Genomic DNA, 27,726 nt, shown 5'->3' on the forward strand with positions numbered 1-27,726 from the left:
GGTCACCTGCAAGTATCTAGTTTCCACTGTGCTCTAGAAAACTGTGTATGCCAAGTTGGCTTGAAGATTTTCTTCTTCGCAAATTTTACAAAAGTTGTTTGGAATCTCAGTGACATGGAGTTGACCATGAATACCAAGAGGACCTGGTGCTAAGCAAGCTTACAGAATAAATCATTGACTTGTTTTACAATGCAAAATAAAATAGAGGTGTCAGAACACAGGGACTGCTCCTTAGCAGCACAATAGAGGCTGAGAGGCTGCTTCTGTATGATCCAATCCCGCATAGAAAATCTTGTGTCTTTCCCAACTGTGACAGAGTTTAAACTGTTAAAGAAATTCTGATAATGTTGTCTTCTCTTATCCCTGTGAAATGCACACGTTACAAGCCAGCTGGGTCACCATGGTTTTCCTCATTCACTTTTGAACTGTGTCACCTTAGCCTGTTATATTTTTCTTTTATAATGTGGAGCAGTTTTCTATGATGTTCATAATTGGTGTCCTCAAGATGAATTCATCGAGGCCAGGGCTGATATGCCACTTCAGTAAGGTGGTCTGGTCTATAAAAGGAAGAAGCTGATAACATGTCTGAAAGAATCCCTGGTGGAAAAGACAAGGAAACGGTTATCCCCACTTTTCAACTGTTGGGTCTTTCTGTGGTTGTTCCAAGGATGGAAATCTCAGTGCAGTCCAGAATCCATGGGAAACAAAGGAAGTCACTTGCCTGCTCTGTTGTTTTTCAGATTTTATTTATAAATGCAACCATTGCCTCATTATATAATGACAGTAAACATGGCAGAGAATACCAGTGGGTATTCCATAATTTTAAGTACAACAATCAGGTAAACCAGGACCCACCTGATAAAAACCCATTCTCTCTGGTTTTTATTTTTGTTTCTTAAACATACACAGCACTTTAGAGTAAGCAACTTGCCCTGCCTCTAAAAAGCACACACTATGTATACACTCTCTAATAAGGGGATAAGTAAGCATAATAAAGGGACAAACAGGACAAACAATATTTTCTCAAGATCTCAGTGACTTTGTTGTTTTGGCATTCTGTTAGAAAGAACCTGTTGCTTTTGTTATCTGTCGCTGCATTTATTTTAATTTTTCTTCTTCAATTTTCTCTACCTCTGCACGTGCAGATTAACAAATTTGTTTCCTTGTCCTATGCAAAGTTCTGATACATTTTCTTATCACTGCATGGGTCTTTCTTCTTTCAGTACGTGCCCTTTTCTCCAGCATAGAGATAATTAACTCTTGCAGTAACAATGAAAAAATGCATCTGACATCACTGTAGGAACTTTCACTGCTCGAAGTGGCATGCTAACAATTTAGCATAATCAGTGCTCCTGAAGTGCTCTCCTTGCAACATGCATGCTTTTTTCACTCTGGAGAGTGATTAGTCAGTTTAGCTTTGGGACACGAGTTTTCAAAAATTGAGTGACTTTTTCCACCCTGCCCTAACCCCAAACTGTGGTTGTTTGGGTTTGAGCTCTAAGTAACAGACTATGTTTTGACAATGTGTTGGTCAAGGCAAGGCAATTTGCATTACCTTGGGTTTGCTGAGCAGTGTGTAACAGGCCTTGGAGCAGTCACCCTACTTACTTCAGATCTTGGTTTCCACTTGGTCTAAAGTGATTTCCTCTAGAATTTGCTTTAATTACAGGCTCCAAAAGAAGAAGAAAAAAAAAAAAGGCAAAATTTAAAGCATAGACAATTAACTTGTGCAGTCACATTTACGTTATTTGAAACAAAGGTTGAGTATTACTGGCTCTCTATCCCAAAAACACAGCCTTTTCCATAGCATCCTGCACTTTCATATATTCCAGATGAGATGGGTAGTTAGTGCATTGGAAACGGGGGTTGTTGCGGATATAGTTAACGAATTCTGGAGCTCCTGGGACGATGATATTGTCGGCCAGAAGAACTGAGCCCTTTCTCAGCAAGCTGCATTCCTAGAAAGAAGAAAAATTGCTTCATAGTGGCTGTTAAGTGGACATTGGCCTGAATGTAACGTGCTTTTGTCTTAATCATATCATACTCAAGTGCCTGCATCCAAAAACCCATTGTACTTTGGAAGTAAAAGGAAGAAAAGACATGGGAAAAGCTGAAAAACTCTATCCGGTCCTTTGTCGTCATGTTTAACATGCTGACTTTTTCTGTTAACACAGTCGGTGGAACACCAGAGATGCTGATAACATATTAGGTCATTCAGGTTCTGAAATAACAAATCAAGTGCAGTGGAGGAGTGCAGTTTGCTCATATTGTTTCCAACCATGCTGCTCATATTGTTTCCACTTTTTTTAATACATTAAAATGTTGTAGTAGCTCTTAAGGTCACCCGAGAGATTGGCATGTACCAGTCTGCTTTGGCTTGTCTCAGAACCACTAACTGAATAAATGAGACTTTCTGAACTTGTTTTTCTTTCATCTTGTGTAACTTTCTGCTGCTTTGTTCAGGAGCTGGGCATGAAGCAGAGTTTGTGCACAAGGAAGATCACTGACAGATTTCCATAAGGCATAATTATCTTGCAATAGTCACTTCAAGTTCAGTGTTTATCCTCAGAAAACCTACAATCCTAATTTTTACTGGTATTTTTGTCCACTAGAAGTTGCTTATCTGAGTTAACCAGCTCTTTTAGAACAGGAATTTTGAGGTTTATCAGGCCCGTTATTACCCTGTGGTAACAGGCAGCACTTATAGCTGGAACATGGTGGGTTTTGTCATTGCCAGCATTATTCCCAGCAGATAAGTCCTGCTGATGAGTGTGCTGCTGAGGCTGTTCAGCTTACTGCTCATGCCTCTGGTGACTGAACACCAGTCAGCACACAGAAGTGATTTTTTGGCAAATATCCTCTGGTCTGTTTCTATTGTGCAACTTACAGAAGCTTGAAGGTGACAACATGCTGTATTTCCCACTGGTCATAAGGATGTCAGGCTTTTCTAGACATGCAGGAAGGGGAATGCTGTCTGGGCCATTTGAAATACATACCAAAATTGCAAGTTAGTTAACATCTGAGAAAGCATGGGGACTTTTTTGTCATCTTTCTCTTCTGAATTTCGTAAGATTTTAAGCAAAGCAACTTTGTGTCACGGTTGCGTCAGACTAACCACAAACTCGGAGCTAAGCTACATGTTTGTTTTGGTTGTGTTGGGAAGGTTAAGGTCTGATAAGGGTGCAGATATCTCTTCCCTTGGAAAGAGCTCAGTCATCCTTACACAGCCAGTATAAAAGAAAACATTCTCTGGATACACATAACTGGGGGGAGGGAACATTTTCTTCAGCTACTTCTGTGTAAATTCAATACTGGAAATTTGAACCCCAGATTTCAAACAGCTATCAGGAAGACAGGGGTGAAATTAAAAAACAGGAGAGCCTGGATGAGAAAATATTGTTATAGGCCTCAAGCAGGGGTCAGGAAGTAGATGGTGGGCTCTCAATGTAAGAGGCAGCCTCAAAAAAAAGTGGATTTATTTGTGAAGAAAATAATTGCAAAATGGCACTTCCATCCAAATAAGCAGTTCTAAGAAGTTTTATCAGTCTGCAGTGCCAAAGTTAGGAGAGTATCTCTGTGTGCTGTGTTTATACATACAAATGCTGTGAATCTCATTTATTTAACAGTTAAAAATATCTTCCCTTCCCTGAGTACTCTAGAATATAGTTACCTCACGTCCAGTGCTACCCATCACTGCCTACTGCTGTTATGGACAACTTGTTTTGTAATGCTAGCAGTAACTGTTAAGGGGAGTTGGGAAGAAATTAACACAATTTTTCCACATGTAGGGCTGGAGATAGTTTGACAGCACTTCTCTAGCAAGTGCTTGACTGGGGCAGCCTGCACTCTTCTAAAGGTTGCTTTACAGCCAGTTAATTAGGTGGAGTAAAGGCTCCCAGAAAGATGATACCCAGCTGCACTACCAAAATTGTATGTCATCAAAAGGCTCTGCTGGCGTAGCAAAACCAGGCAGAAAAAGGGATACTGAAAAGTAAAAGGAAATTGTAGAGGTGGAGCTGGGATATGCGGGTCCTGAGTCTCACCTGCTCCCAGGATCAGGATGTTTTTGGGTCAAGTTTGCCAGTTTAGTGACCATGCAGATACTCCAGTGAGTGTAACATCCACATCCTGCTCTCCTGCAGCTGGGATTTCTACTGCAGACCCGTTTGTTCAGTAAACAAAATGGCTTAACACTATTTGCCAAGTCCTGAGCTGTGTACTGTGGGCAGTTGTCCCAGATAAAGGTTTGGGATCCTGTCCTCAAATCCTCTTTTTTTCATAAGGTTGTTATTTTGGCTGCTATTCTTCATTTTACAGAGGATGAGGTTCTTCTGTTAGAATGTAGGCCTCACAGACATCTAGGTATTTGCTACTTTACTTTTAAGACAAATTGTGCAAACTGACCTGAAGCAGGATGGTGTCTGGTGTGTATCTATCTTTCCAGTGGTCCAAGAAGACAAAATCCAGAGTATCCACTTCATATTTTTTCTTCAGCTGAGGGATAATTTCCTCTGAAGGGCCTTCTATGAGTTTTACCTGAAATGCAAATCTACCTGATGAATTGTGAGCCATAAAGAAAAGTCACATGTCCCTCATTTCAAATTGTGGGAAGACATCAGTGATCCTTTTTATAGTTCAGTATAGCCTTAGTTGATCTGGTAGAGTTGGATCATGCAGACTTTTTTTGACAAATCAATCCACACGTGTTCCAAAATATTTTTCTTCTCTATTACTATTAAAAAAAAGTTGTCTGTTGTTTCTGTTGGATAATGTGATTTTTAGTGGAAACACGGGAATCTTCTGTTGAAAACAGAACTTCTATTATTTTTGTAGTTGTATCTCACTTTAAATAAGTAGTCCAAAGGGAAGCAGAAGAAACAACAGGTTAGTTTAGAATACAGCTGGAAGCTACTGTATGTCAAATTGATATGGCCAGTAGACGAGGCAGGACAGACTCTATTACATTTCCCTTACAGGTTTAACGGCGTAAGTACTGTTAAACTGCAAAAAGTTGCTGCACCCTGACTTGTTAAGCAATTGCCATATTCAAAGTAGTAAGGAAATCTGTCTGGTTTATGACTCAGCTGATCAGGAGATTAATCAGATGCGAGAAATGCAATTTTAGATGTCACTGTTACTTCAGGTTCTCATCAAAAAGTTAACAAACACATTTGAAGATCTCATGGTGGGATTTAGTTCTTCAAGTTTTATATGTGTTGAAGTGAGTTGGTTAGTCAGTAGAGAGGCACTTCTCAGGCATGAGACCTGACTGGCTGAAGATGTCTGCTCTGGGCTGAGATGGATTATAGACTGAAAATACCTGCAGCTCAGCCAACTGTACAGGGAGTTGAGACACCTTGCACTGCAAAATTTAGATATGTATATTGTGACCAACTAGTTTTGGGCAAATACATCTTCTCTGAAGTCTGTTGCACATAACATAATGCAACTCTCTTCTGTGAGATTCTGTAACAAATTAGACTATACTTTAATTTTCTTTTGTATTCAGTAATCAGTGTTCACTGATCTGAAGGTTTTAGTTTACACACAGAAAACCAATACTCTAGCTTTTGAGAGGTAACGTTGTGAAGTTCTACTTCTGTGAGAGGTCAGGGACTAATTAGGCACAGAGCTAGTTAAATTAATAAGAGCTTGGTGCACGAGTAAAAGAAAACAAAACGTCTATGAATAAATGTGGGATAGAAATCATAGAAAGGTTCCTGATTATCAGGAGGAGTTGCCTGTGGGGTAGTCTAGTAGTTCAGTAATGGTAGTAAATCTTGCCAGTTTTGCAATGTGGTTGCTAATTTTATGGAAAGAGCTGTGTGTGCTGATGTCCTGTGACTGTATTAAATGAAATAACTGACTCAGGAGCCTCCCTTCAGGTCCATATTCTTAGAGTCACCATGAGCTTTGAAAGTAGCTCTCAGCAAATGGCGTGTCTATTGCAATAACCAGTGAGTAGTCTTGACAAGCCTTGACAAGCCCAAGACTCTACTAACCCTAACCCTAACCCTGACCCCTAGCTGGGTCTGCATCATACTTGGGCCCCTGACTGGTGCTCACACGTTTAGCTCAATTCCACCGTGCAAAAGAGATGGCGACTTTGGTCTTCTGTATGGACAATGATAGCTTTTCCCTGCTATCTAGCCTGAAGGTTACTCTGCTTGTTCCCAGACACTTATGGCGCTATACTTGCTTGACAAGTAGAATAACAAATTTAAACCTATTCGTGTTGCTTCTGTGCATAAAGTCCCACTCTCTATGTATTGCTTTCTGAGAAAAATGGTATTTACCTTATCTTGTACTCCAGCAAACTCAATCATCTGTTTAGCTATAGCTGCAAATTCTGGGTTGAACTCCACAGTGAGAAGACGAGCGCCTGCTTTCAGTAGCCGAGCAATCCTAACTGCTGAGTAGCCGCAGTATGTTCCCAGCTCCAGTGCAACTGATGGATTGATCTCTTCCACTGTCTTGTCTAGAATTAAACCTGAATAAATGAAAACAGGTTAACTTTGGACAAAATCAAGCTAGTTTGCATGCAGATGGGTAAATTAGGGACGAGAAATTTGCAAAGTCCATGCACTCAGGTGCTCGGGACATTAAAAATATAAGGGTTGATGTCAAATTGTGTACTGTTTCCTCTGCAAATAGGCTTGTCTATGATTAACTTGATCAGGGACATTCTAAGATTCAAAAGGCACACTTTCAACTAAAAAAATCTTCCTTAGTTTCACAATTTTTAAATATTTATGAGCGAGAAAGTGCCTGAGTTAACTAAAATATTTATAGTGTTACAAGGGAAAAATGCAATGTGTTTTCCCAAGAACTTATTGCAGAAACTGGAGGTGTTTGCGAAATATATAAATCCTGACTTCTAAGTGCTGGTATTTTGTTGCAGTGCTACATGCAGTAGTCTGATACAAAATGTCTCAGTCTAAATAGTTGTCTAAAGGGAAAAAGAAAAGTCTAGTTATAGGTTGCAAAGTATTTGAATTCACCTGATGAATTGTGGGACATAAAATACTTAATTGTTAACAAAAAATATTCTCAAAAGTGAGTGACGGTGTGCTATATCTAATCCTGAAAAAAAAAAGGAATTTAATTGTTCAAAAGCTGTCTGCTTTTACTTATATGCTTAGAAACTAGATAGCTAATCTTAAAAGTATCTGAAGGGATTTTACTCTGAGCCATGGACTTGCTCAGGGCATGTACACATTTCATATGTGAAATTTCCTAGGTGTCATTTGTTTATGCATAGTCTGATGATAATGCTTGCATCTTGAGATCATGTGGTTCTTCTAGAAATCTTCAGAACTAAAGGTGTATTAACTCTGATGGCTCTTCTGTCCGAGGAAATTTCATTTGTTAGAGCAAAATTAGAGTGAAATTATTAAAAATATAATCCCAAATGCTCAAAGTTTAGAGTTTTAGGATTTCCTACTTGGCCATTACCTACTGTTCTGTTGCCCTAACTACCCCCGACTGGTATGCAGAGAAGCTAGTTTCAAAAAATGTACCCCATGACAGAGAAACATTTTTATTACAGCACTTGCAGTTGTACTTCATTAGGTGCATTAATCCCAGGCTAAGCTAAATTTCCCTGCAATTTCCTAGTAAGAGGTACTTCTGTGTCTAATTCATAAGGGAATGTGTTAACATTTTGCCATTACAATTTTTTGAACAGACTGTCATTTTCCTGCGGTTAAGAAAAAAAAAATGTTTTGTCCACATAGTTTCCTGTAGACAAGAAAAAGATGATTTACTTGCCTAGTAGCAAAAAGACCTGATAGCTGCTTTTGTGTATTACATGGGTAGGATCTTTCCCCTCAACAGTAACTTGTAATTTATACTTGCAGATACAAAATTCATATAGTTTAAAATACTTCCCATGATTGGTTGTTTGTTGTTTTTGTTTTTGTTTTTTTTCATATTCAGTATCTTTCTATTAAGGATCTAAAAGTCCTTGATGTAAGGAATTATTCCTCAAGGCCGCCCTTTATGGGAACTAAGGCACAACATAATCATAGATTCTTTCCCATAACTTGTCACCCTCTGCTTACACACTTGCACGCACCACACAAAACTAGATTTGATCCTATGACTTCCTGGATTACTCACTAGATCCTCCTCCTCAAAGACATCTGCACAAGTATTCATTACTGTTTACAGAACTACTCTGCTGACCACAAGGCTGTTGTGGATGTGATTTTTTTTTTTTTCCCTCCCAGCGGATGGGAGTGACCAAATGAACACAATAAAATGTCCTATAATCTACTAGTCTTGAAGGATCTTCCAAGTGCTGATCCCTGCTGCAATTACCTTTCTCATTGCCAACATTCATGGCCCACTCTTTCTGGGAGCAGTACTTATCTATAGCGTCCATCACGCTACAGGGGTCCCCTCGGACTGCATTCTGCAGCACAAAATTTAAAATTCTCTGTTCTTTGCTCTGGTTCATGATGAAATTAGTTATTTTCTCCCGGATTATTTCATTCCAGATAAGGGCAGCAGTGCCATTTCTCCTGATGAGCACCACAGAGAGCAACAAAATGAAAAGCAGGACGAAGACAATGAACAAAGGGACTGAAGAGCTCTCCAGCATCTGGAAGGAAAGAGAAAAAACAGCCCAGAGTTAAGGTGGCCCAGGAGAGAGCTATTGTTTTTTGTAAATATTAAGCTGAGTCACCCACAACCCACCATGCCGAACAGCAACACACACAGTTTAATTATGACATTGTACAGAGAAGTTGAACATGATTGTGTCACTCGATAATGGATGGTGCTCTGTGGCACTCCCTTTAGAAGCCAATTTTACAGGCAGTCAACAAGTAGCTTTATTTAATGCTCTGGTCCCTTCCCCCACACAGCTGCTCAGTCCTGGCTCCAAGCATGCCACTGCACAAGGAGCCTCTCAGCATCAAATCTGTTCTAACCGTCTTCAAAGGATTCAAAATCTTAATTAGACTCTGCATGCGATCTCACTCTTGTCATTTTTAAACACTGGAAAACTACTGAGCCTTGGTAAGAAAATATGGAACTTTTCACCCTTTATTTTTGAACAAAGCATCAGCAGAAACTGGACAGTGTTAGGCACCATTCTGTTTGAAATCAGACTGCAGGTCAAGTTACTCCGTGGCATGCAGACCCCCTTTGCTAGCGCCTGCCCTTCTGGCGTGCTCTGCAGTGAAGCTGAGCTGGACGTTTCAGAAGGACTTGAGCTGCCTCCCTCCTCTCACAGCCTGCAACAGAGGTACCCAGGTGGAATAGTTCACAGAAGATGGTTGCCTTTCTCTTGCTCATAAACCTTTTGACACGAACCATCAATATGACACTTTTGAGAACAAAAGATGCTTTTTTTCTAAAGCAGAGAAGTTTTATCACTGGTTATAAAAAATGTAAAGCTAAATCCCTGAACCAGAGAAGAGCCCAGGTTCATGCAATTCGAGAAATGTAAGAGAAGGGAACGTTCTATTACTCCGACAGGCCAGCTCAAATTATCTGATGGAGTTGTGTCTATTCTTCCCCTGAAATTTAGTGTCAGCTGCCAGTGCCTGTGTTTGCACAGCATGGGTCGTGTGTGCAAGTTTCTGTTCGTCTCTCTGAATTCAGGGCATCTGAACGTAAAGCTCAGCAGATGGGATGCATGTCACCCTGTACAGCTCAAGCAATAAATCCTGTCAAAGCCATTTACTCTGATGGATTTCAGACAAGCCAGTATAAAGAAAGGTGCATTTATTTCCATGCAGGAGTCACAGCACAAAAGATGTGGTAAGTAAGGGTTCTTAAAATTAAGGTATTGATTTAGCCTTTGAAAGAGTGCCAAACTAAGGGTTCTGAGTCGCCTGAGGCTTCTCTGCATGAGGAGTTCCTCTCATCCATCCCAAAACACGGCTCGTCTCTGCTGATGTCCCTTAGAACACCACGTTTCCACCACTGCTGCCCACAAGCAGGAGCTGACAGTTTTTTACTGGGAGGGCAGCACAGGTTGGAATGCACTGCAGTTAGCATTAGGATGAATGAATGCCAAGTTCCTTTGTTCTTGAAGTCTGATTTGGCATGTGAGCACAGGTCTAAAGGATTCAGAAAGTATTTCTTAACCGCAGCATGCTGGCTTGAGTCGCAGTGTTTTTTAAACTGTTATTTTTAAAGAACGTGACACTCAACACTTTGTAGTCTCTGCTTCTTTCTACTATGACTCTTCCTCTTCCAGCTTGCTAAAGATGGTTAACAGCTTCCACTTGTAATTGTATTAATGTTCCACCTACCTGGTGGAACATTCAGCAGAACCATTGCTGCAACTGGAGCTACAACATCCTCAAAAATTTTGCCTAAATTGCCAAGACCAGAAGTAAAGGGGCTACATGCCTAGGCAAGGATTCCCCTAGATCTATTCCTACCTATTCTTGCTTCCTTTTTTTGTTTGTTTCCCCCAAAATTGTCCCAGGAAAGTCCTAAATTTTATGCGTGGTCAGACCTCTGTTCTGCAGTGGGACCTGGCACACACATCACCCATGGGAAAAATCTGCAGCACCTCCCTGAATTTTGAATCATCATGCAGAACACATTCCGAGTTCAGAAGATGACTGAGTTGCCATGGAGACATGCTCAACCTGCAGTACAGCTGATGTTTGTTCACCCATCTACTTATCTTAGTGGCACAGCAAGTATAATTTCCTTGGAGCAGTTAAAAGTCTATTTCTTTCAAACAGTCACCAATGCTAATACTTTCCTTTATAATGCTTTTTTTTGCAAAGACTGACCTGACACTTCTTTTCAGGGCTCACCAGCATCATTAGCGCATGAAAATCTTGTTTCTTGGGCATTCTGAATTTTGTTTCCTAGCTAGTAGGAACCTGCTTCTTTACCTTAGCAGGATCATGAAGGTCTAGATGTCAGTTTTTCTTTTTCCCTTCTATGCACTAGTAGTTCTGCTGACTTAGAAGTGCTAACTGTCCTGTGCCTTCCAGATAGGACTTCTGCTCAGGAAGAGCAGGGCTACAAAGATGGTGAGGGGTCTGGAGGGCAAGACACATGAGGAGCAGCTGATGTCCCTGGGTTTGTTCAGCCCAGAAGTGAGGAGCCTGAGGGAGGCCTCATAGCAGCCTGCAGCTCCCTCACGAGGGGAGCGGAGGGGCAGGCGCTGAGCTCTGCTCTGGGGACAGTGACAGGACCGGAGGGAATGGCATTGAGCTGGGACAGGGGAGGGTCAGGCTGGGTGTTAGGGAAAGGTTCTGCACCCAGAGGTGGTCGGGCACTGGGACAGGCTCCCCAGGGATGTGGTGATGGCCTCGAGGCTGCCAGAGTTCAAGAAGCATTTGGACAATGCTCTCTGACATGTGGTCTGATTTTTGGGTGGTCCACTGTGGAGCCAGGAGTTGGATTCAATGATCCTTTTTCATCCCTTCCAGCTCAGGCTATTCTATGATTCTATGGCCTTTCCAGTCCTTCTACATGAAGATGTTCCTTCCATATGACCTGTCCTCTAGAGATTTGGGTTGGGCTATGAAAATGTCACTGGTTTAATAGGAAAAATCTCTCTCTAGCTTTACTTGGCTTGTCTTTGTATAACTTTCGTGGCTTACTTGATTGGACGGCCGTTGTTGGTGGACTGGGATTACTGTGAAGAGTTGATTTTCTTAGTTTGTGGGATTTTTTGGAGTTGGTGGTGTTTGTTTTGGTTTGGTCTTAATACCTTAACAAAACGAACCTGCTTGAAGGTAAAAATCCGTCCCTCCCCTTTCATATTGCTTCCCAGGCATGCAATAGGGTAAGTCAGCAAACCAGATTTCCATTGTCTTATTTTCCCACACTGATACAGGTTTTATACACCAAAATTATAAAACATCACAAGCTCAAAAGCCCACGTATTAAGGAAGGGCAGCTTCTTCATCATCTATAGCCTGTGAAATGCTATTTCATAACACATCTCTGTTACCCAGTACAGAGAAAACAGCTTGGATTAGGCCTGCTGATTTTCAGTAACTTCATCTGATCTTGAACACTTCACTTTCATGCTTACTTGGACAGCAGTATTTTCTTAAAGATGTTGTTGTTTTAAGAGAGTGAACTTAGTGGTGTAGAGCAAGACACCTCGTTTCAGAGATATATGACATGTTTTCAAAGGTATAGATTGTATGTAGGCTGCTGCCACCCTTAGCAGGTATTGTAGTGTGACATCCTGATACCAAGAACCAAGTAGCTTGACAAAAAAGTGTACTTTGGGATATACTTCTGAATCACACAGTGAGCCATTGCCTTCTGTCTCTTCTAGCCATTCCTCACTCAAAAATATGAGTAGGCTAACAGTCTTTTCAGCTTGTCTGTAAGGACAACAACTGCTGGTTCTGCTGGACCACCCACAAAACAAATTTTATATCTTCAGCTTTGAAATCTTATTGCTTGCAGTTTACCCAAGGATCCTCCTGGAAGGCAAAATACAGACCTGCCTTTCTCTTCATGTCATAACGGATCTAGACTGGTGAATGGCTGTTAGCACTGAGTTGTGTGCAAACTTTGTCTAACGTTCGTCGAGTAGACAAAAAAAGCCAATAAATGTAAACCCAAATGTTTATAATTTGGGGATGATCTTAGATCTAAAGCTAAAATAAGGAGGAACTTCACCTTGGCCATTCCTATGATCAAGTGCTCAGGAGGATCCATTTCTTACAGTGCATCAGTCAGATCTTTGGACTTCTGAATCCCTTAGTTGATGCTCCCATCCGCAACAGCAGAGCCCACCTGCCTCCACAGATCCTTAAACACTCACTGGCAGCAATAAACTATTCAGTACATACTGTTTTTTTCTTCTATTAGACCGGTTCACTTGTTTTGCTGTATCAAGGAGTGTTTCTCAGTTATTGTTTTTCTTTGTTTGCTTTTAATTACTATACAACATCCCAGCACCTTCTTAAACTGTCAATTTCAGTTGTTCTTAACAAAACCTCCTTTAGGAGGCAATTATACTGAAAAAAACTTTCCAGGGAAATTAGCTTTTAAAAAGAAAGAAACCAGACTTATCTGGTTCCTTTTATTGTTTTTTTTCCTTTTTTTTTTTTTGAACACTGCTTCTTTTTCCAAGGTGGTTCCTCCTTTAACTTCTGTCTTCTTGGATGTAAAAATAAATTTAGTGATGGCAGTAAACTGTAAAAGTAGCCTGCCAAAGGCAAGATGCATTAGTGATAGTCATGCACCAGGAAGAGGGGAAAAAAATGTACCAAAATAGGTAATTGCTTTCATATTCCTAGCTGAAAAATATTTGATATGAAAATTAAGTGCATAATTCAACCAGTTTAAAGCTACCACTACATAAGAGACAGTCTTATGACAGCTTTAGAAAATGCAACTGTAATTTTAACTTTAATGTGGATTCATGGGATTCATTAAATATTCAATAAAACTGAACTTGTGCATAGTCAAGCTTCCCATTACCACTTATTACAAGACAGTCGCTTTTTTAATCAGTGAGGTTCCAAATACACAGGTTAGCACTGCAACCTCTTCTGTGCATTAGAAATGTCCTGATAATATGACCCTTACCTTTGAAAAATGTGAAATTGAGGAAGGAAATAAACAGAAAACTGAATGGATAACATTATGGAAAGGGATGAGTAACACTTATAACTACATCTATTTTCAGTAAGACAGAGTTTAAAAGAAAACATATTAAAAATGTAGGCCCAAACCTGTCAAACTACTGGCAAGTCTTTCTAAGGCACTGCATTATTTTTTTCTGCATTTAGTCTTAACTCTTTTTGTTGGGCTTCATGAGACCAAATCATAACTCAACAAAGTAGTTCAGTAGTTTTTTCCCAATACAAACTGTAATCAAGCTATCAGCATTTAAATGTGAATTCCTCTGTTTCAGATTACAGGGATTAAAAAAAAAAAAAAAAGATACTTTCAAAGAAAGTAGCAAACAAAAATTGTGGGACTCTGTTTCCCTGCCTTACCTGTCTTGAATATAGTATACTTAAGTCATTCCAAAGGCTATAAAAGAATTCTCAAGAGACTGGCTCAGACTTAAAGATCTATTATTATGGCAATATTTAAATTACAGGATTCCTACCCCCACCACTATTATAGGATCTCCAATTTTTCTAAAAATATAAAAATACCTGTGAGATGGAGCACAAAACAATACATCCTATTCTACACCTACAGATTTTTGCACAGGTGACTCCTGCCATTTCACCACAGATTACAATAAGGGCCTTTCAGTGATACTATTCATCAGTCCTTCTGGTAAGTTTTTCCAAGTACTGTTAAAAACTATTTGGTCTTATTATTCCCTGAAGTGAAAAAAATAAGGGTTAGAACAATTGGTAACATCAATTTTTAAGGTAAGTCTAGGTAACATGGTGAATTCAAACTGAGATTTTTCTTAGTGTTCAATAAAAACTGCATTAAGTCTTCTTAAGGGTGCTAGAGCAAGGTGTATGGGGATTTGATCTAATTTACTGATTGCTGCTGTTTCTCTCTCACATTCTGAAACAACCTCCCTCTGCTAAATATATATATATATTTACTGAGAAGAAGAATAAACATATTGAAAGTAAGCACATTTAAATACTTGAGTTTTAATAAGGACATGTGCCTTAATGAGCATCGCACTTGGTGGATTAAGAAAGTATCGAATTTGATTATTTAACTAGTCTGAAGCTCATTTCATTATACTATGAATAATTAACAGGAACTCATTTCCTACAGAAAAGAGATGCAGAAATAAGAGCTGGCAGGTATTAAAAATACTTGGGAGGTTGAAAACTATTGGATAGAATATTTTTCTAATCAAGGTGAATCCTTACAAGCGTATTTGTAGGACAAACTGATACTGCTTTGCTTCATACTGAAAATGAAGTCCTGAACATAATCACAAAAGTCTCTTCTACAAAGACAGCACGTACATTAGACTACCATTCTCCAGGACTACCGTGAGAGTAAACTTTGTGATCCTGAGTCAGGGGATTTAGCTTTGAGGCTCATTTTGGCAATGGTTTCCTGATCTGACCTTGTGGGAATTGTCTTACCTACACCTTTGCTGCCACGCATAAGTTAACATTACTGCAACTTCTGTAACTTTCAAGGTGTTGTGAAGCTGAATTCATCTTTGTCAGAGAAGTCTGTGCTATGGATATATGGATAACACCCAAGGAAGCACAAAGTGATTTTATCTGTGTTAACTAGACAGATCCATTCTGAGATACCAAAGTAGCAAACACCTACGCGACATTGCTGTTCTTGAGTTTATGAAAAACAGGGAAAACGTAGAAACAAAGAGTGCTTCAAACATCTTGCTACAGTGATTTCAGCCTGCTGACAAATCAGGCCTCTGAGGAAAGATGATGTTACATCCAACATTGCAATAGTTTTGCATGCATTTGATCTAACTGCCAAGTACTGGTTGGCTGTTCAAGAGTTTATTACCGGTCTCCAAGCATCCAGACAGTACTTTAGCATTCTGATACCAAAGGGTTTAGAATCTAATTTAGATTTTATTAGCTCACACAACGTGGTGAATGGGGAGTGCTTGGTAAATTTATACCCTTCAACCTTTTCTTCACAGAAGAATCTCTCCATCAGTCTGATGATGTTGATGGTAATAGAAATGGATGACAATAGTAGAGTGCCTGGGGACAATGGGGCCTGAACTCCTTGCTGAGACACTGCTGCTAGGTCTGCAGAGAGAATGTAATAACAAACTATTTTCTAGAGCTTTTCTACTAAGGCCATGCAAATTAACAGATAAACCCCTCCACACACACCTTTGTGAAGGAGGTGGGAGTACTCCCTATTTTTAGGAAAGGGTTGAAAACATTTTTCAGGAGGTTTAAATTCAAACCTTTTAAACACTTTTGCTGAAATTATGCCCTTAAATATCTGATGCACTAAAGTACATGGAGGATTTGCATATTAGTGAAGATATATTATCTGTTTAAGAAGCATTGAAAAAACAATGCAGAAGAGTTGGCACATTTCTATACATTTAAGAAAAAAATCTGATACCCTGCAGTAGGTCAGAGGAGATCTGTGCTGCGCCATGACAGGGACAGGAATTCCTGACTCTTTGTCCTGTGCTCTCTTGACTGAAGCAATTTCTGTTCTGTGACATTTTGCTTTTCTTGATCTTTTCCCAGAGCAAGAAAGGCAGAGTATTTTGATCAGAAAGCCTGAACTAACTTCTGCCAAACATGTTGTACCCTGTTGCTGTAGGCAACGCAATTCAACAGCTTCATATTTTAGGACTTTTAAAGGTCAAAAAAAATATTCTTTTTACCTCTTATTCTTTCAGTATTGTTTATGTATTTTCAATTGAGAGCAACACTGTGAAGAATAATCAGTGTATTGCCAAATGTGAATAGCTTGTATTTCAATGGAAACTTAGTCTGGGCATTCAACATTCAGATTTTCCACTGACATCATGAAAACAAGCTGAACAGACTTTAGATAATTTTTCACTAAGTATTTCTTGCATGAAATCTAAATTTCTCTCTCCCTGGGCTCTTTCAAGCTACTCCAATTTAGCTTCGCTACTGTGACTACAAAAATTCAGACTTCTATAAATGCAAAGTTCTGATTATTTTTTTTCCCTGGTCCTCTTGGTTTTTTTTGTTTGTTTGTTGTTTTTTTTTTTTCAATCTCTTCTGAGATTGAAAGGTAGCAAATACAAGTTTCTTGTTACTGAATGAAAGGAAAAGAACAGAAAAGTGTCTATTGCCTACTAGGGACCCCATCAGCTAAGCTTCATGAGGGTGTTTAACTCCATTCTCCCTGGAAAGACTTCAATTAGGATAATTAGTATGCACTTAAAACTTCCTTTACAGTAGCTATTGTCTGAATGGTAGTCAGTACACTCACCCAAAGGACAAGGTTTATGTAATGGTTATGTGCCCCATAAAACAGAGTGGGGTTTAGAACAAACTGGCCTCACTCATCTCCACCCAGCAGGAAGGCCCACATGGATCCGTAGAATTCTGATTCAGACTGGCCTAATGAACACAGTGAGCAATTAATGCCAAAGTCTGGAGCGAGGGAATTCTATGATAGGAAAAGCACTTTAGTTTTCAGGAATAAGCTCCATTCAAGTACCCCTAGGAAGCGTTTTTTTCTGACAGTCCTTACTCCCGCTCCCGAGCACTAGCTTTGTTTGTACTATTTCTACCTGCGTTTGAAGCCAGTTGAGTTGTACAGATCCCACCTGGGAGGCAGTGGACTCTTGAAAGAACAAAGCACTCTGCGTTGTCAGCACGCTGTGAGCTGGCCTGGAGAAAGTTTTTTGAGCTGAGGTTTTCACATTGCCCAGGGGGTGAAACAAGCTCCTTTTGAATGATTCTGACCCCTCCACCCCCAAATGGAGAAAGGGCTGAAAGAGGAAAGACCAGAATGGCTAGCTGACTTCAGCATAATCACCTGTGACAGCCCTATTTTGTATTCTCTCCTTGTATCACAAGGACCAAGGGCTGAATCCTCAGTGTCCCAAATCCCTACTGCACAGTCCTGTCCTGCTTCCAAGGCTACCAGCTAATCTAGTGTAAATCTGTCTCTCTACCAGCACAGCTTTCTGCTCTGCACAAGCTGCTCTTCTGGCCAGGGAGAATGAACGACGGAAACCTGGTACTGAAGACACCCACTGAGGGATCTGAAAGAATAGCAAGAAAATCACTGCTGAGATGAAGGTTTATATCCATGAGAATGAACAGCTCTAACAGTCCAGGCACAATGGGATCCACCACAGCACAGCAGGTAACCAAAGCACTGCATGGGAAGAGGCAGCCTCACAGAAAGCAGGGCATGGGACCTTGGTCTCAAATCCTGAGTAAATAGCCCCAGAAAAAAAAGTAGCTGGAATGGGCACAGAGTTTCTCATACTTCAGCTAGAAATTGCCTTCTGAGAAATCCCTCCTGAGAGAGTTTTAGCGAAACTGGTATGGATGGCCTCACACAGTAAGATTTGGTTTCAATGACCACTGCCAGAATCGTGTTTTTTCAGAAAATTCCTTGTCAGTTCCAATTCCAGTGATCCTGAAGGAATGCTGAAAGTGTGGGACTGGCAGATAAACATGATACCAGCTCCAGGCTGCTAAGAAGTACTGTTAAACTTGAATGACAAGTAAATTGTTAGCTGTGTTAATGTGGTTAAGCTCTTTTTCCACTTAGGCAAACTAAAGCTGTAAATCAGGTAATTTTTCTTTCTCATTTAAATACTGCAGTGCTGTGCAAATGCATGAGGTTTTGAATCTGAGGGCTTTGTTAGGGGAGTCCACGCCTCCAAGCAGAAAAAAGTAAGCTTAAGTGCAGAGATGAAGCAAAGGTTGTTTATAAAGATCACCAATCTGACATGCTGTTAACAATACAAGTAAATATGAGTTTGTTTTTTAAAGAACAGAAGGTAAGGGATGTCCATAAAGGGCATCAGAAAGATACTCTATAAGCAGCAACAGGGCTAGCATACTAGCTTTTGTCATTATACTTCTTCACAGACATTTTGCTGTTGCAGAACTCCCTATTGAAAATTTAAATCCCCATAAAATACAGCTGCAGAAACACATTTATAAAAGCAGCTATTCATAGTCAAATATGAATAAACTGAAGCTTGACTTGCATTCAGCTTTTTCTTGAGTACAAATGAGTACCAAATTCTAGCATACTTATAGCCATAAATTACTTTTCCAATTTAGTTGGGGTTATCTCATCTCACTTCTTTCAGCTGTCAAGGTTTACAATGCAGTAGAAATGCCTTACACACAAATATGTCCTACTCTTTCTCTGTGAAAGCTGTAACTGCCCACAGACTGGCTTCCTGACAATGAGTACCAGTCAAAATGTGGAAAACATTGCTTCTTTCATATTCGGCACTGTTTAAAGTAGTGGCATTATCTAACACAACAAATCATGTCAAGTCTGAGAAATAGAAAAATATAAATATGTACCTTTCTCGGTACAGCAGAAGCTGTTCCCTCCAATCTTTTCCTGTGCTGCTGTGATGTGGGCTTCGTAGAATAAGAGTCCAAGAGCCTGCAGTATTCAGTCACATTCAATCACATCAGAGGAATAGCTTATCGGTTCTGTTACACGGGCTCTAAAAGGAGCGGTGTCCTTTTCCCCAACTCCTCCTTTCACTCCTTAAAGGTGCTCAGTGCTCTAATAACCTTAAAGAAAGCTATTTGTCTCTCCCCTAATGACAGTGTTCTTGTTACTTAGTTACAGCACAGTGAATGCTGACAAAGTCAGGTATGAGCCAAATCTGTGCTCAGTGTAAATGCACTGTGTTCAATCAAGCAACTCCAGGAATGAATTTGGCCCAAGGGATTTAGTTCTTTTTTCAGCTCAGACGTGGCACATACGGCCAGTGCAGAAGTTGTAGAAACAAGACCTAAGCATGTGGGTTAAATATAGAGTGCTGCTGGAGGGAGGTGAGTGGAGATATGTATAGCAAATTGCTTAACAACAGCTACGGAAGGAGGTGCAATCAATACATTATAAATAGTATATTTGAATTTCTATAGCTTCTTATTGAAAAAAAAAAAAAAACTAAACTAACAGCCGTATTATAGAAGAGGCTTATTCCAATAAATTTTGTTTTTGGCTTGACTGTCTATCTTGTCACCTTCAAGGTGGAAACAATATAATCAATCTGCAAATGGATTATACCATAAAAGAGATTAAAAAAAAAAAACAACAACAATTATAATAGTTCTCTGCTGTATTCACACTAAGCTCAGACCTAGTCAGTGAGTGTTTGAAGCTCTAGCCTAGAAAATATTTAAAGGATTCAAAGAAAGGATTTCTGTAAAACACAGCAGCAGCTGGAAATGAAGAACTAAAACCAGGTTTTGTCATATGAGGGAGGAGATCCTTGAAAGTATTAGGGGCTGCCTCAGAGCATGACAAGAGAAGAATAAAAATATGAAGTGGATGAAGTGAATAAAGAATTGTATGAAAAGGAGGTAAGTGAGGATGAAAGTGTTTCTAGTAACTCTAAACAAAACACGATTAAGACCCTGCAATATAGCACAGTGCCCAATGTCAATACAGAATAACTTTGAAGTATCCTTTCCACATATAACAGAGCTTTAGCTCAACAAATATTTTCTTATAATCTAAACATCAAGCAGAACAAAGAATGAAAAAAGCAATAGCATTCCCCAGCTCCACCAACAGTAATTTCCTGCCTGGTCTAAAGCTAGTTCAAAAAACATGACAGGTTGTCTCTGCACAATCCCTGATGCCACCCACAGTTAATTTTAACTGAGAATTTCCTTAAGTGCAGGGCTGTGGTGAAAAGACCTTAAAACAGTAAAACTTAATTCTGTGCCCTGACCTAGTCCAGTAATCACAGAGTTATTATTTGGAAATGTCCTTGCAGTTAAACAGCGATGGTTGGGAACTGGTGGGTGGTATCAGCCCATACTCTACTTAGCAGAACAAACCAGTGCCAAGACTTACCAGACTGAGTAGTGTCCCATGAAAACACTTAAAAAGAAGTTCTAGTTTTGAGCTGAATCATGTTCTTCAGGCTAGGAGCATGGGAGGAGCAAATTTGCTTCTGCCTGCCCACAACTGTTTACTTGCATGATAAACACTATGCCTGCAAAAGTAACCCTTTCTCTTGTCTAGATATTCCATTATGTAAGAAAAAAATTGTGAATGACAGTAACTGCAAAACTAGGTAAAGCTATAGGTTCAGTTAAACCACCCAAACCGTGTGATAAAGTCCGTAAGTTGCTTCCAAGTAGCAGCAAATAGGCAGTAGAAATCTTGTAATAGGTTATTACTGGATATTTTTTTACGTAAGAGAAATTTCTTTGATAGGATGGTTAGATATTGGTTTACGCCTTTCTGTAATTTACCTTTTTGCCACAGACAAATGTAGGGACAAGATCTTAAAAGATAGATGTGGTATTGTAGAGCAGTAGGATATTACATTCACAGGGCATATCTATGCAAAGATGTAGACCCAGATGTCTGAGCTTGAGCGCAGCACCGCATTAATGGCAGCAGGTAAGAATAACTGGCTAGTTCAGACTGACTTGCTCAGACAGTGACAGCGCTGAGCTCTGAGCTGTCTGCACAAACTTGACTGGACTTGCTCCAGAACGCTGCTTCCAGTCTCAAACAGAGGCTACACAGCTGCAATCACATGATGCGGTGTGGCAGCATTATCCCCACTGTGCATAGCATGGAGCAAAAGCTTTCCCAGTAAATCCATGCCTGGCATAACAACAAATGGCATTCCCTGCTTCTAACAACCCTGGCCAAAGACTTTTTTAAAAGCCTTAACAAAAGAAGACAGGAGAGCTAGCACATCATAAACCCCACAGATCATGTGAAACACTGAGCGGAAGAAAATTCTTTTGAGCTTGCATTTTCAGAATAGCAGGAGGGATTTGCTTTTATGTGCATTTGCTGTTTTCCACAGTCAAATTAGTTTCTCTTGCTGAGAAACATGCAAAAGAGGAATTTTGAGAAAGGAAGCACTACTCGTACAAATCAGGAAACTGCCTGGAGATATCTAAAATAAGAAACAGCTAACAGAGAAGAACGAGGGCCAGCAAAGTCACAGTCTAGAATTTAACAGATACTACAAGCAGTTAGGCTACTTTGCGTTTACTGTGTATCATAAAGGGTTACCACATGGACTGAGAAAGCTTCGTGCTTTCAGTGACTGTGTAACTCCTCATGAAAACTTTGGCGTTCTGTTAAGTCTATCATATTTCTGTATTTTCTCAATGCACTTTTTAATATACCTTAAAGCATTTGAATGAAATCAAGAATTTGTGTTACTTAAAGCTTTATTGCTTCTTGCTGTTTTTTTGTCACATGTAATCAGTTAATTGTTTAGGACAAACTATGAACATAAGATTCTGTAGGGTTAGAGAAGGAAGGAAAAAAATGGCAGAGATGAATTTCTGAAAAACGAGTCTTACTCTCAGACAAATTTCTGAAAATAATGGTAATAAAAAAGAAAACAAAGGGGTAAAAGAGCAACAAAGCTGAAATGTTTAACCATTTTTGCTGGTTTATGAATCTATGCACAAATGTTTCCAGCAGAGGAAATACTGTTAGCTGAAGGATGGATTATTTGTGACAAGATGTCTTTTTGGGGTGCTTAGCATATATTAAAATGGTTGTTTTCCTTTTAGAATAGCATTTTAAAATGCAATTTAAATTATGACCTTATTTAGAGTAATTCTGTGATGTGGGTGCTTTTCTTAGCTTCCGTCTTAATGTAGTTGTTTTAGATATATTTTCAGGCCTTACACTGAAAAAAAAAAATACTAACTAACAGGACGTGATATTTGTCCCATGTTAACACAATCTTGTAACCTTTGTAGACTTCACATGGAAATCTGATCTCCACCTTGATCTCATAAACCAAAATTAGTCATTTTCTTCCCTTACCAATTTAACTTGCAACTCTTTGAAGACCGATTTGTCAAAACTCTTAAAATCAGAATCTCAATGAAAGATATCCAAAATACAGAAAGCTTTTCTATTTTCAGGTACATCAGAGTTTGATTGTAAGCAAACAATCACAGACTCATTCATGCCAGTGTAAAGCAACATCCAAATAAAAGTAATATTGGAAAACACTTGCTACAGAAGTCAGGTAAGAAGCCTTGTTACAGTGGTAAAAATACATCTATTGTTTACCCAGGATCTATGTCTTCGAACAAGTGTCCTTACTTGTCAGCATAAACCCCCATGCAAGAATACTTTCCATGTACTTAGCAACTTGATTTGTGATAAGGTTCTAACTTGCTTTGGAAAAAGTCTAGGAACTGTTAACCACCCCTCCTCTCCTCTGCTACCATTGATTGTGTCTTTTTTGTAGCTCTGGCAGGCAGTTCTCTCAATTGCCAGGGACTTTGGCACGATTTCAACTTCTGTCTTAACCATGTGCCATGCCTTTCTTCCATGGTGCTTTTCTTTCCCTCCCTCTTCTTCATTAATGATAAGGATGCCATGTCATACACTAGCAGAGGAACAACTGAAAAAAAAATAGGGTAAAAGTAATCACAAGAGAGATGGAATGAAACAAGGAAGTCCTACCTCACTGCGGAGACCTCTTAGTTCAAACAGTGATCCAGTACAGTTCATTGACACTGCCATAAATGATTAATTAGGTCACACCACAAAATGCAGCCTCTGATGTAATTCATTTCTCACCCCACCCACTAAGAAAGAAACAATGTGATGACTTTCAAAGATGGCATCTTCCTGACACCTCTCACTTTTCCCCACCCTGCCAGGTCCGTAATCTGGGAACATTAAACATAAAGCAATCCATGCCAAGAAAAACAGAACAGACAAAAAGTGCTTGAAAAGTCAGAATTTCTAACATATTAAACAGAAAGGTGTTTTATTCTGGTTGTGTTCACTTACTCTTCATGAGGAAGAACTTAAATAAACCATTGATAAATGTAACAAAAGTTACTTCTTATGAAGAAAAATTAAGTAGAAAATTTCAAGTTTTCCTTACAATAAATTCAAAAGCAGAAAGTCTGCCTGTTAACAGAACCAATTAATGGCCTCCAAAACTCATATTATTGTTGACTAGATTTATAGACATTCTTGAAACATATCACCCTGGCATTTCCTTTGCCCTCTTAATACCGCACTGTTTACAGAACACAAAATAAACACCCCCCCAGAAATAAACAAAACCACATCCAGCTCAGGATAGTCTATGATTCTAAAGTATGAAATTAATTTATTAAATATTGCTAGCTACAACTGATACAATTCCACAGAACTAACATAGTCTGATAGCTATCTTCTAAGAGTTGTGGTTTTTTTAAACCCAAGTATCTAAAAAATACTATTTCATCGCAGAAACATAATACTTTGTGTAAATGTTTCCTTATACTAAAATGAATTTGTCACTAAAGGACTTCATGCTTGCTTTCTTAATATACACATATTAATACACATATAAAATATGTATATCACTAGTTATTCTGATCAGCTTAATGATAACCACAAAATAATTAAAATAATAGAATAGAATAGAAAACAGTAGGAGACGAGCCAAATATACATTATAAGCCATACCAGAGCAACAGAACCTGTTTCTGGTCCCTGAGAGGCTCTTGTAGTGCAGACACCTGCTCAGTGCTGACTGCAGCAAGTATCTCTGGCTGCTCCACTTACTGATACTGTGATCATGGGCAAAACCTACTCACTACTGCTGCTATTTGCCCTTTTTGATCTCAGTGATCATACTTGTGAGAATGTGCAAGAACAAGCAGAGTGGCATTACACAAACTTTGTTCTTTCTTTTGAAGACAGCAGTGCTGATGAGAAAACCTTTGCCTGTGGAACTCCACAGTGCTTTATCATGAGCTGTGAGATACAGCCAGAGGGCTTCATCCCAGCTTCATGCAGATTGTTAGCAGCACAGCAGCAGCTACGGATAGCTTCCTAGATGACTTAAGGTGCCAAGTGGCAGCAACTGACTTACATTTAAAATAGAAAAGAGTGGGCGTGCTTGGGAAAAGATAAACATCTAAAAAAGCTAGAAACTCACCACCACTGTGTAGGCTGCGGTTCATACAGATTCTGAGCTTTAAAATAATAAAAAGCAGCCAGGAATGAAAGGAATGCTAGTATATGATGTGGCTGTTACACAAGGCATTTGGCCAAGTCCTTTCCTTAAACAGTTTAGAAGCACTTCTCCAAATTTATTGGCAATTCTCTCCTAAATTGCCACTGATGTTGCTGTTTAAGGTAGTGTTTTATATCAACAGCTTTGCCACATCTAAGGCATTTTCTTAATAACAAGATAACATAATGCTGCAAGAACATTTCTTCACATAAATTTGTTTTGTGTTTGAGATGATTTAATTCTACCCTTGATCCTACTACAGCTGAACTAAATGCTGTGTGAAGAGCATATGCTCAACACTGCCTGATTCAATTCAGCATAGTGGCTAAACTGAACAGCTAAAACAACTTTGCATGCACATACCTGAAGAACATAAGTCATTAGTATCTCAATATGCTTGAGGTTTTTTTTCATGTACAGGTCTCTCAGTGTGCTCTAGTCAGGTCTTTCTACTGCTGTTGCAATGGGTAAAAAGTATCTTTAGTGATTTATTGATTCTACTGCTGTAGAATACAAGGTTTTCAGCCTTTTTTTCCAGCAGTGATACTGGACAACTCATTGACCATTAGTAATTCCAGTTTCATGTATTTTCAAACATTAACCGAGTGGAAAAAATAATAATCTGACCTATACTAGGAGGTGATACTAGTTATACAAAAATTTCCTTTTAAGAATTTACTGCTGTCTTCCTTGGACTATGGATCAGATGGATGGTTCTGGTACAAAATGGTTAGATGCTGCCCCCTTGTGAGGTGAGCTCCTTGCTCTTGACTGTTTTCTGTCACCAGCTCCTTCTCAGTAAGAGGAAGGGGCTGATTCTTTGTTCCAAACTGATTTGACCATGGTGATATTTATTACACACGACTCACTTTGTACAGCAGCAGGTAGGGTCACTACTATGCTGCAGTAAAGACCAACAGCCAGCACTTCTGAATGAGAACAACCTTGTTCCCTGTGGTATGGTTTTGATCAATACCTATTATGAAACCTTTTACCTTAGGCTATCAAAATACATTCCAAGCATTAATATCTCCCATCTGAAGCAGGTCAGCAGCTTCACCCTTGTTTAACCAACAGAAGATGTGGGGCACCAAAAGGGTCATCCAAAGCCTGCGAAGTGTTGGTGGTGCTCCGACAGGCTGTCCTGTGTGGACATTTGTCGTATTGCTGTTAAACCTTGCACTAAAGCTGTTGGTGCTGGTCTCCCTCACTGATGTGTGGTGTGGGCCCAGCCCCACCATTTTGGGGTGAGGACGGTTTCTTCTCTCAGCCAGGAGTCTCTAGCTCCTGTTCACAATGCTGGAAGCACCTCAGTCACAGGAACCCGAACCAACAAGGCAACTTGACTGTAATGCCTTGTGGGAGGGAAGGACTTTATTCACGCCACCTTTTTAGGGGTTTTTAACTGTCAGTCTGTGTACAGCACCTGAGGCACCTGTGGAAGGGGTTCTGACAGCCCGCACCCCTCATGTCTGCTACAAAGGGATGTGCAGCTTCAGAGGAGGAAAAAAACAGGACTTTGGATATCGGTAACAGCTCTAGGCAGCCGTGTTCCTCCTCCTTTCTGAAAGACCTTTCCTGACCCCCCCTTTGCAGCTTTATGTTAACAGCAAGCCAGTCTAAAAAGTGGTGTTTTTTTTCCCCCTTCCAAAAAGTTCGATTTTAACTCTAACTGGAGTCTGCGTCCACCTGCTAAAAAGCCCCCTCCAGCTTTCGCAGCAGCTGAAGAAGCCGGAGCTCCGGGGCGCCCCACGGGTACGGAAGCAGCAGCCTCCCCTCAGAGCTGCTCGCCAGGGGACCACCACTAACTCCTCCCGTCCTCTCTGCGCCCTCCCCCCCCCCCCGCCGCCCGCCGCTCAGGCGCTGCTCGGCCGCCTCTCCGGGGGCCTGGCGCGGCGCGGCGGCCCGTTGCCGTACAGCATGGCGGCGCTGTGGCGGAGGCGGCGGCGTCTCCTAGGAGCGGCGGGGCTGTGCCGTACAGCGCGAGCCCTCTCAGGTACGGTGCGGCCGCTGGGTTGGGGCCGGGCGGAGGCCGCGCCTCTGCCTTGGTTCTCCTGGCGGGCAGCGGGCTGCCCTCTCCTCCCGCCGCCCGGAGACGGTGTTCCGAGGCAGGGAGAGGCCCGCGAGCGCCTTACCTGAGGGGCTGCTGCCGACACCGGGGGCCGCCGCCCGCCTGAGGCGCCGCTCTGCCCCTTCAGCGGCCCGGCCGGGGAGAGTGGCGGGCTGTTGCCATCCTCAGGGGCTTTCGGAGCGGCTTTCGGAGCCGCTCCCCGCCGCTCTCGGCTGCCGTCCTTCGGCCCCTGCCTTGCCGAGGAAGCCTTCCGGCCGCAGGTGGCTCTGAAGCAAGCGAGGCCTCCTGCCCCCTGCGGTTTGGCTTCCCGGGGAGGTCCCTAGGCGGCACAACTGACCGCCAGGCCTTCGCTTTAGACTTAACCCGACATGACGGGGCTGTCAGCCGTCCCTGTGTGACTGCCCGCGCTGCACCGCCGAGAACAGTCCCCACCCTGCACTCAACGTATAGTGGCTTAGGTGGTTCGAGGCTGCTGTGGCCTTGGCTGCCCCCCTCCCCGAGCCGCTGGCAGCTCTTTGGAAGCCCTCCTGCCCTCGCTAAGAAAGTTCTCTCTCACCTTGGCATTTCTTCCACCGCCTCCAAACCGCTCCGTTAGAATGGGCTGAGCTGTGGGGAGGCCGAGGCGGCAGAAAGGGCCAGCTTCCCTCAGCCTCACCACGCCTCTGCAAGTCCTGTGTTGTAGCTGAAGCTTTGCGAGACCGATAAGGTGACTGGTGAAAAATGTAGGGGTAGAAACTGCTGTGGTAACACAGAAAGGGAAGGCCCATACCAGACTCCAGCTGCAGCTGTCTAAGCATGCAGGAAGAGCTTCTTAGGATATTGCGTAAAATTTAATTATTTTCCACTGTTGGATTGCTTTATTTCCTGCATTTCATTTACAAAACCAGCCTCATCAGTCTCATGATTTTTGGAAAGTGCTTTGGGACACTGAGGAAACACAGTGCCCTAGTAAAGGAAACACAAATCAACAATAATCAGTTGTAAAAAAACAAACAAACAACAACATACCTTTTTATATTTGCCTTTTAACATACCTCTCCTTGTCTTT

The 27,726-nt window shown here is 40.8% G+C and overlaps 2 protein-coding genes across 9 annotated transcripts in view; one reads left to right on the forward strand and one right to left on the reverse strand.

Moving 5' to 3' along the window:
* Window positions 1-727: 727 nt before the first annotated feature.
* COMT (catechol-O-methyltransferase) lies at window positions 728-27,367 on the reverse strand. Of its 5 annotated transcripts, none has more exons than XM_013173525.3 (5): window positions 27,235-27,367; window positions 8,323-8,605; window positions 6,297-6,490; window positions 4,405-4,536; window positions 728-1,958 (listed from the first exon to the last, which is right to left on the reverse strand). In XM_013173525.3, exons 2-5 carry the CDS (start codon window positions 8,603-8,605, stop codon window positions 1,779-1,781), a joined length of 789 nt encoding a protein of 262 aa, XP_013028979.2. In that variant the 5' UTR covers window positions 27,235-27,367; the 3' UTR covers window positions 728-1,778. The 5 variants fall into 5 exon arrangements, with proteins under 5 accessions (XP_013028979.2, XP_047919867.2, XP_013028978.2 ...); XM_048063910.2 differs by lacking the exon at window positions 27,235-27,367 and adding an exon at window positions 26,743-26,878; XM_013173524.3 differs by lacking the exon at window positions 27,235-27,367 and adding an exon at window positions 20,446-20,590.
* Window positions 26,475-27,726, forward strand: part of TXNRD2 (thioredoxin reductase 2) — a 34,696-nt gene continuing 33,444 nt past the window's right edge. For 3 of the 4 annotated variants that reach the window (XR_010825577.1, XM_066979141.1, XM_048063896.2), the window contains exon 1: window positions 26,475-26,603. Coding sequence is in view for 2 of the 4 variants with exons in the window: in XM_066979141.1 (XP_066835242.1) it covers window positions 26,528-26,603 (76 nt within the window). In the remaining 2 variants the exon portion in view is untranslated. Of the gene's footprint in view, window positions 26,604-27,245; window positions 27,385-27,726 lie in introns of those variants that run through there. The other variant, XM_048063897.2, reaches the window with a different exon arrangement.

This window comes from Anser cygnoides, chromosome 17 (genome assembly GCF_040182565.1).
Source record: "Anser cygnoides isolate HZ-2024a breed goose chromosome 17, Taihu_goose_T2T_genome, whole genome shotgun sequence".
Lineage (NCBI taxonomy): Eukaryota > Metazoa > Chordata > Aves > Anseriformes > Anatidae > Anser > Anser cygnoides.

Excerpts from the sequence above, each read along its gene's own strand:
- COMT (XM_013173525.3), bottom strand. The coding sequence starts at position 8,605 with ATGCTGGAGAGCTCTTCAGTCCCTTTGTTCATTGTCTTCGTCCTGCTT. Across the intron at positions 6,491-8,322 it reads GAATGTTGGCAATGAGAAAG|GTTTAATTCTAGACAAGACA; the intron begins GTAATTGCAGCA and ends TCATTTATTCAG. Across the intron at positions 4,537-6,296 it reads TTGCTGGAGTACAAGATAAG|GTAAAACTCATAGAAGGCCC; the intron begins GTAAATACCATT and ends TTTGCATTTCAG.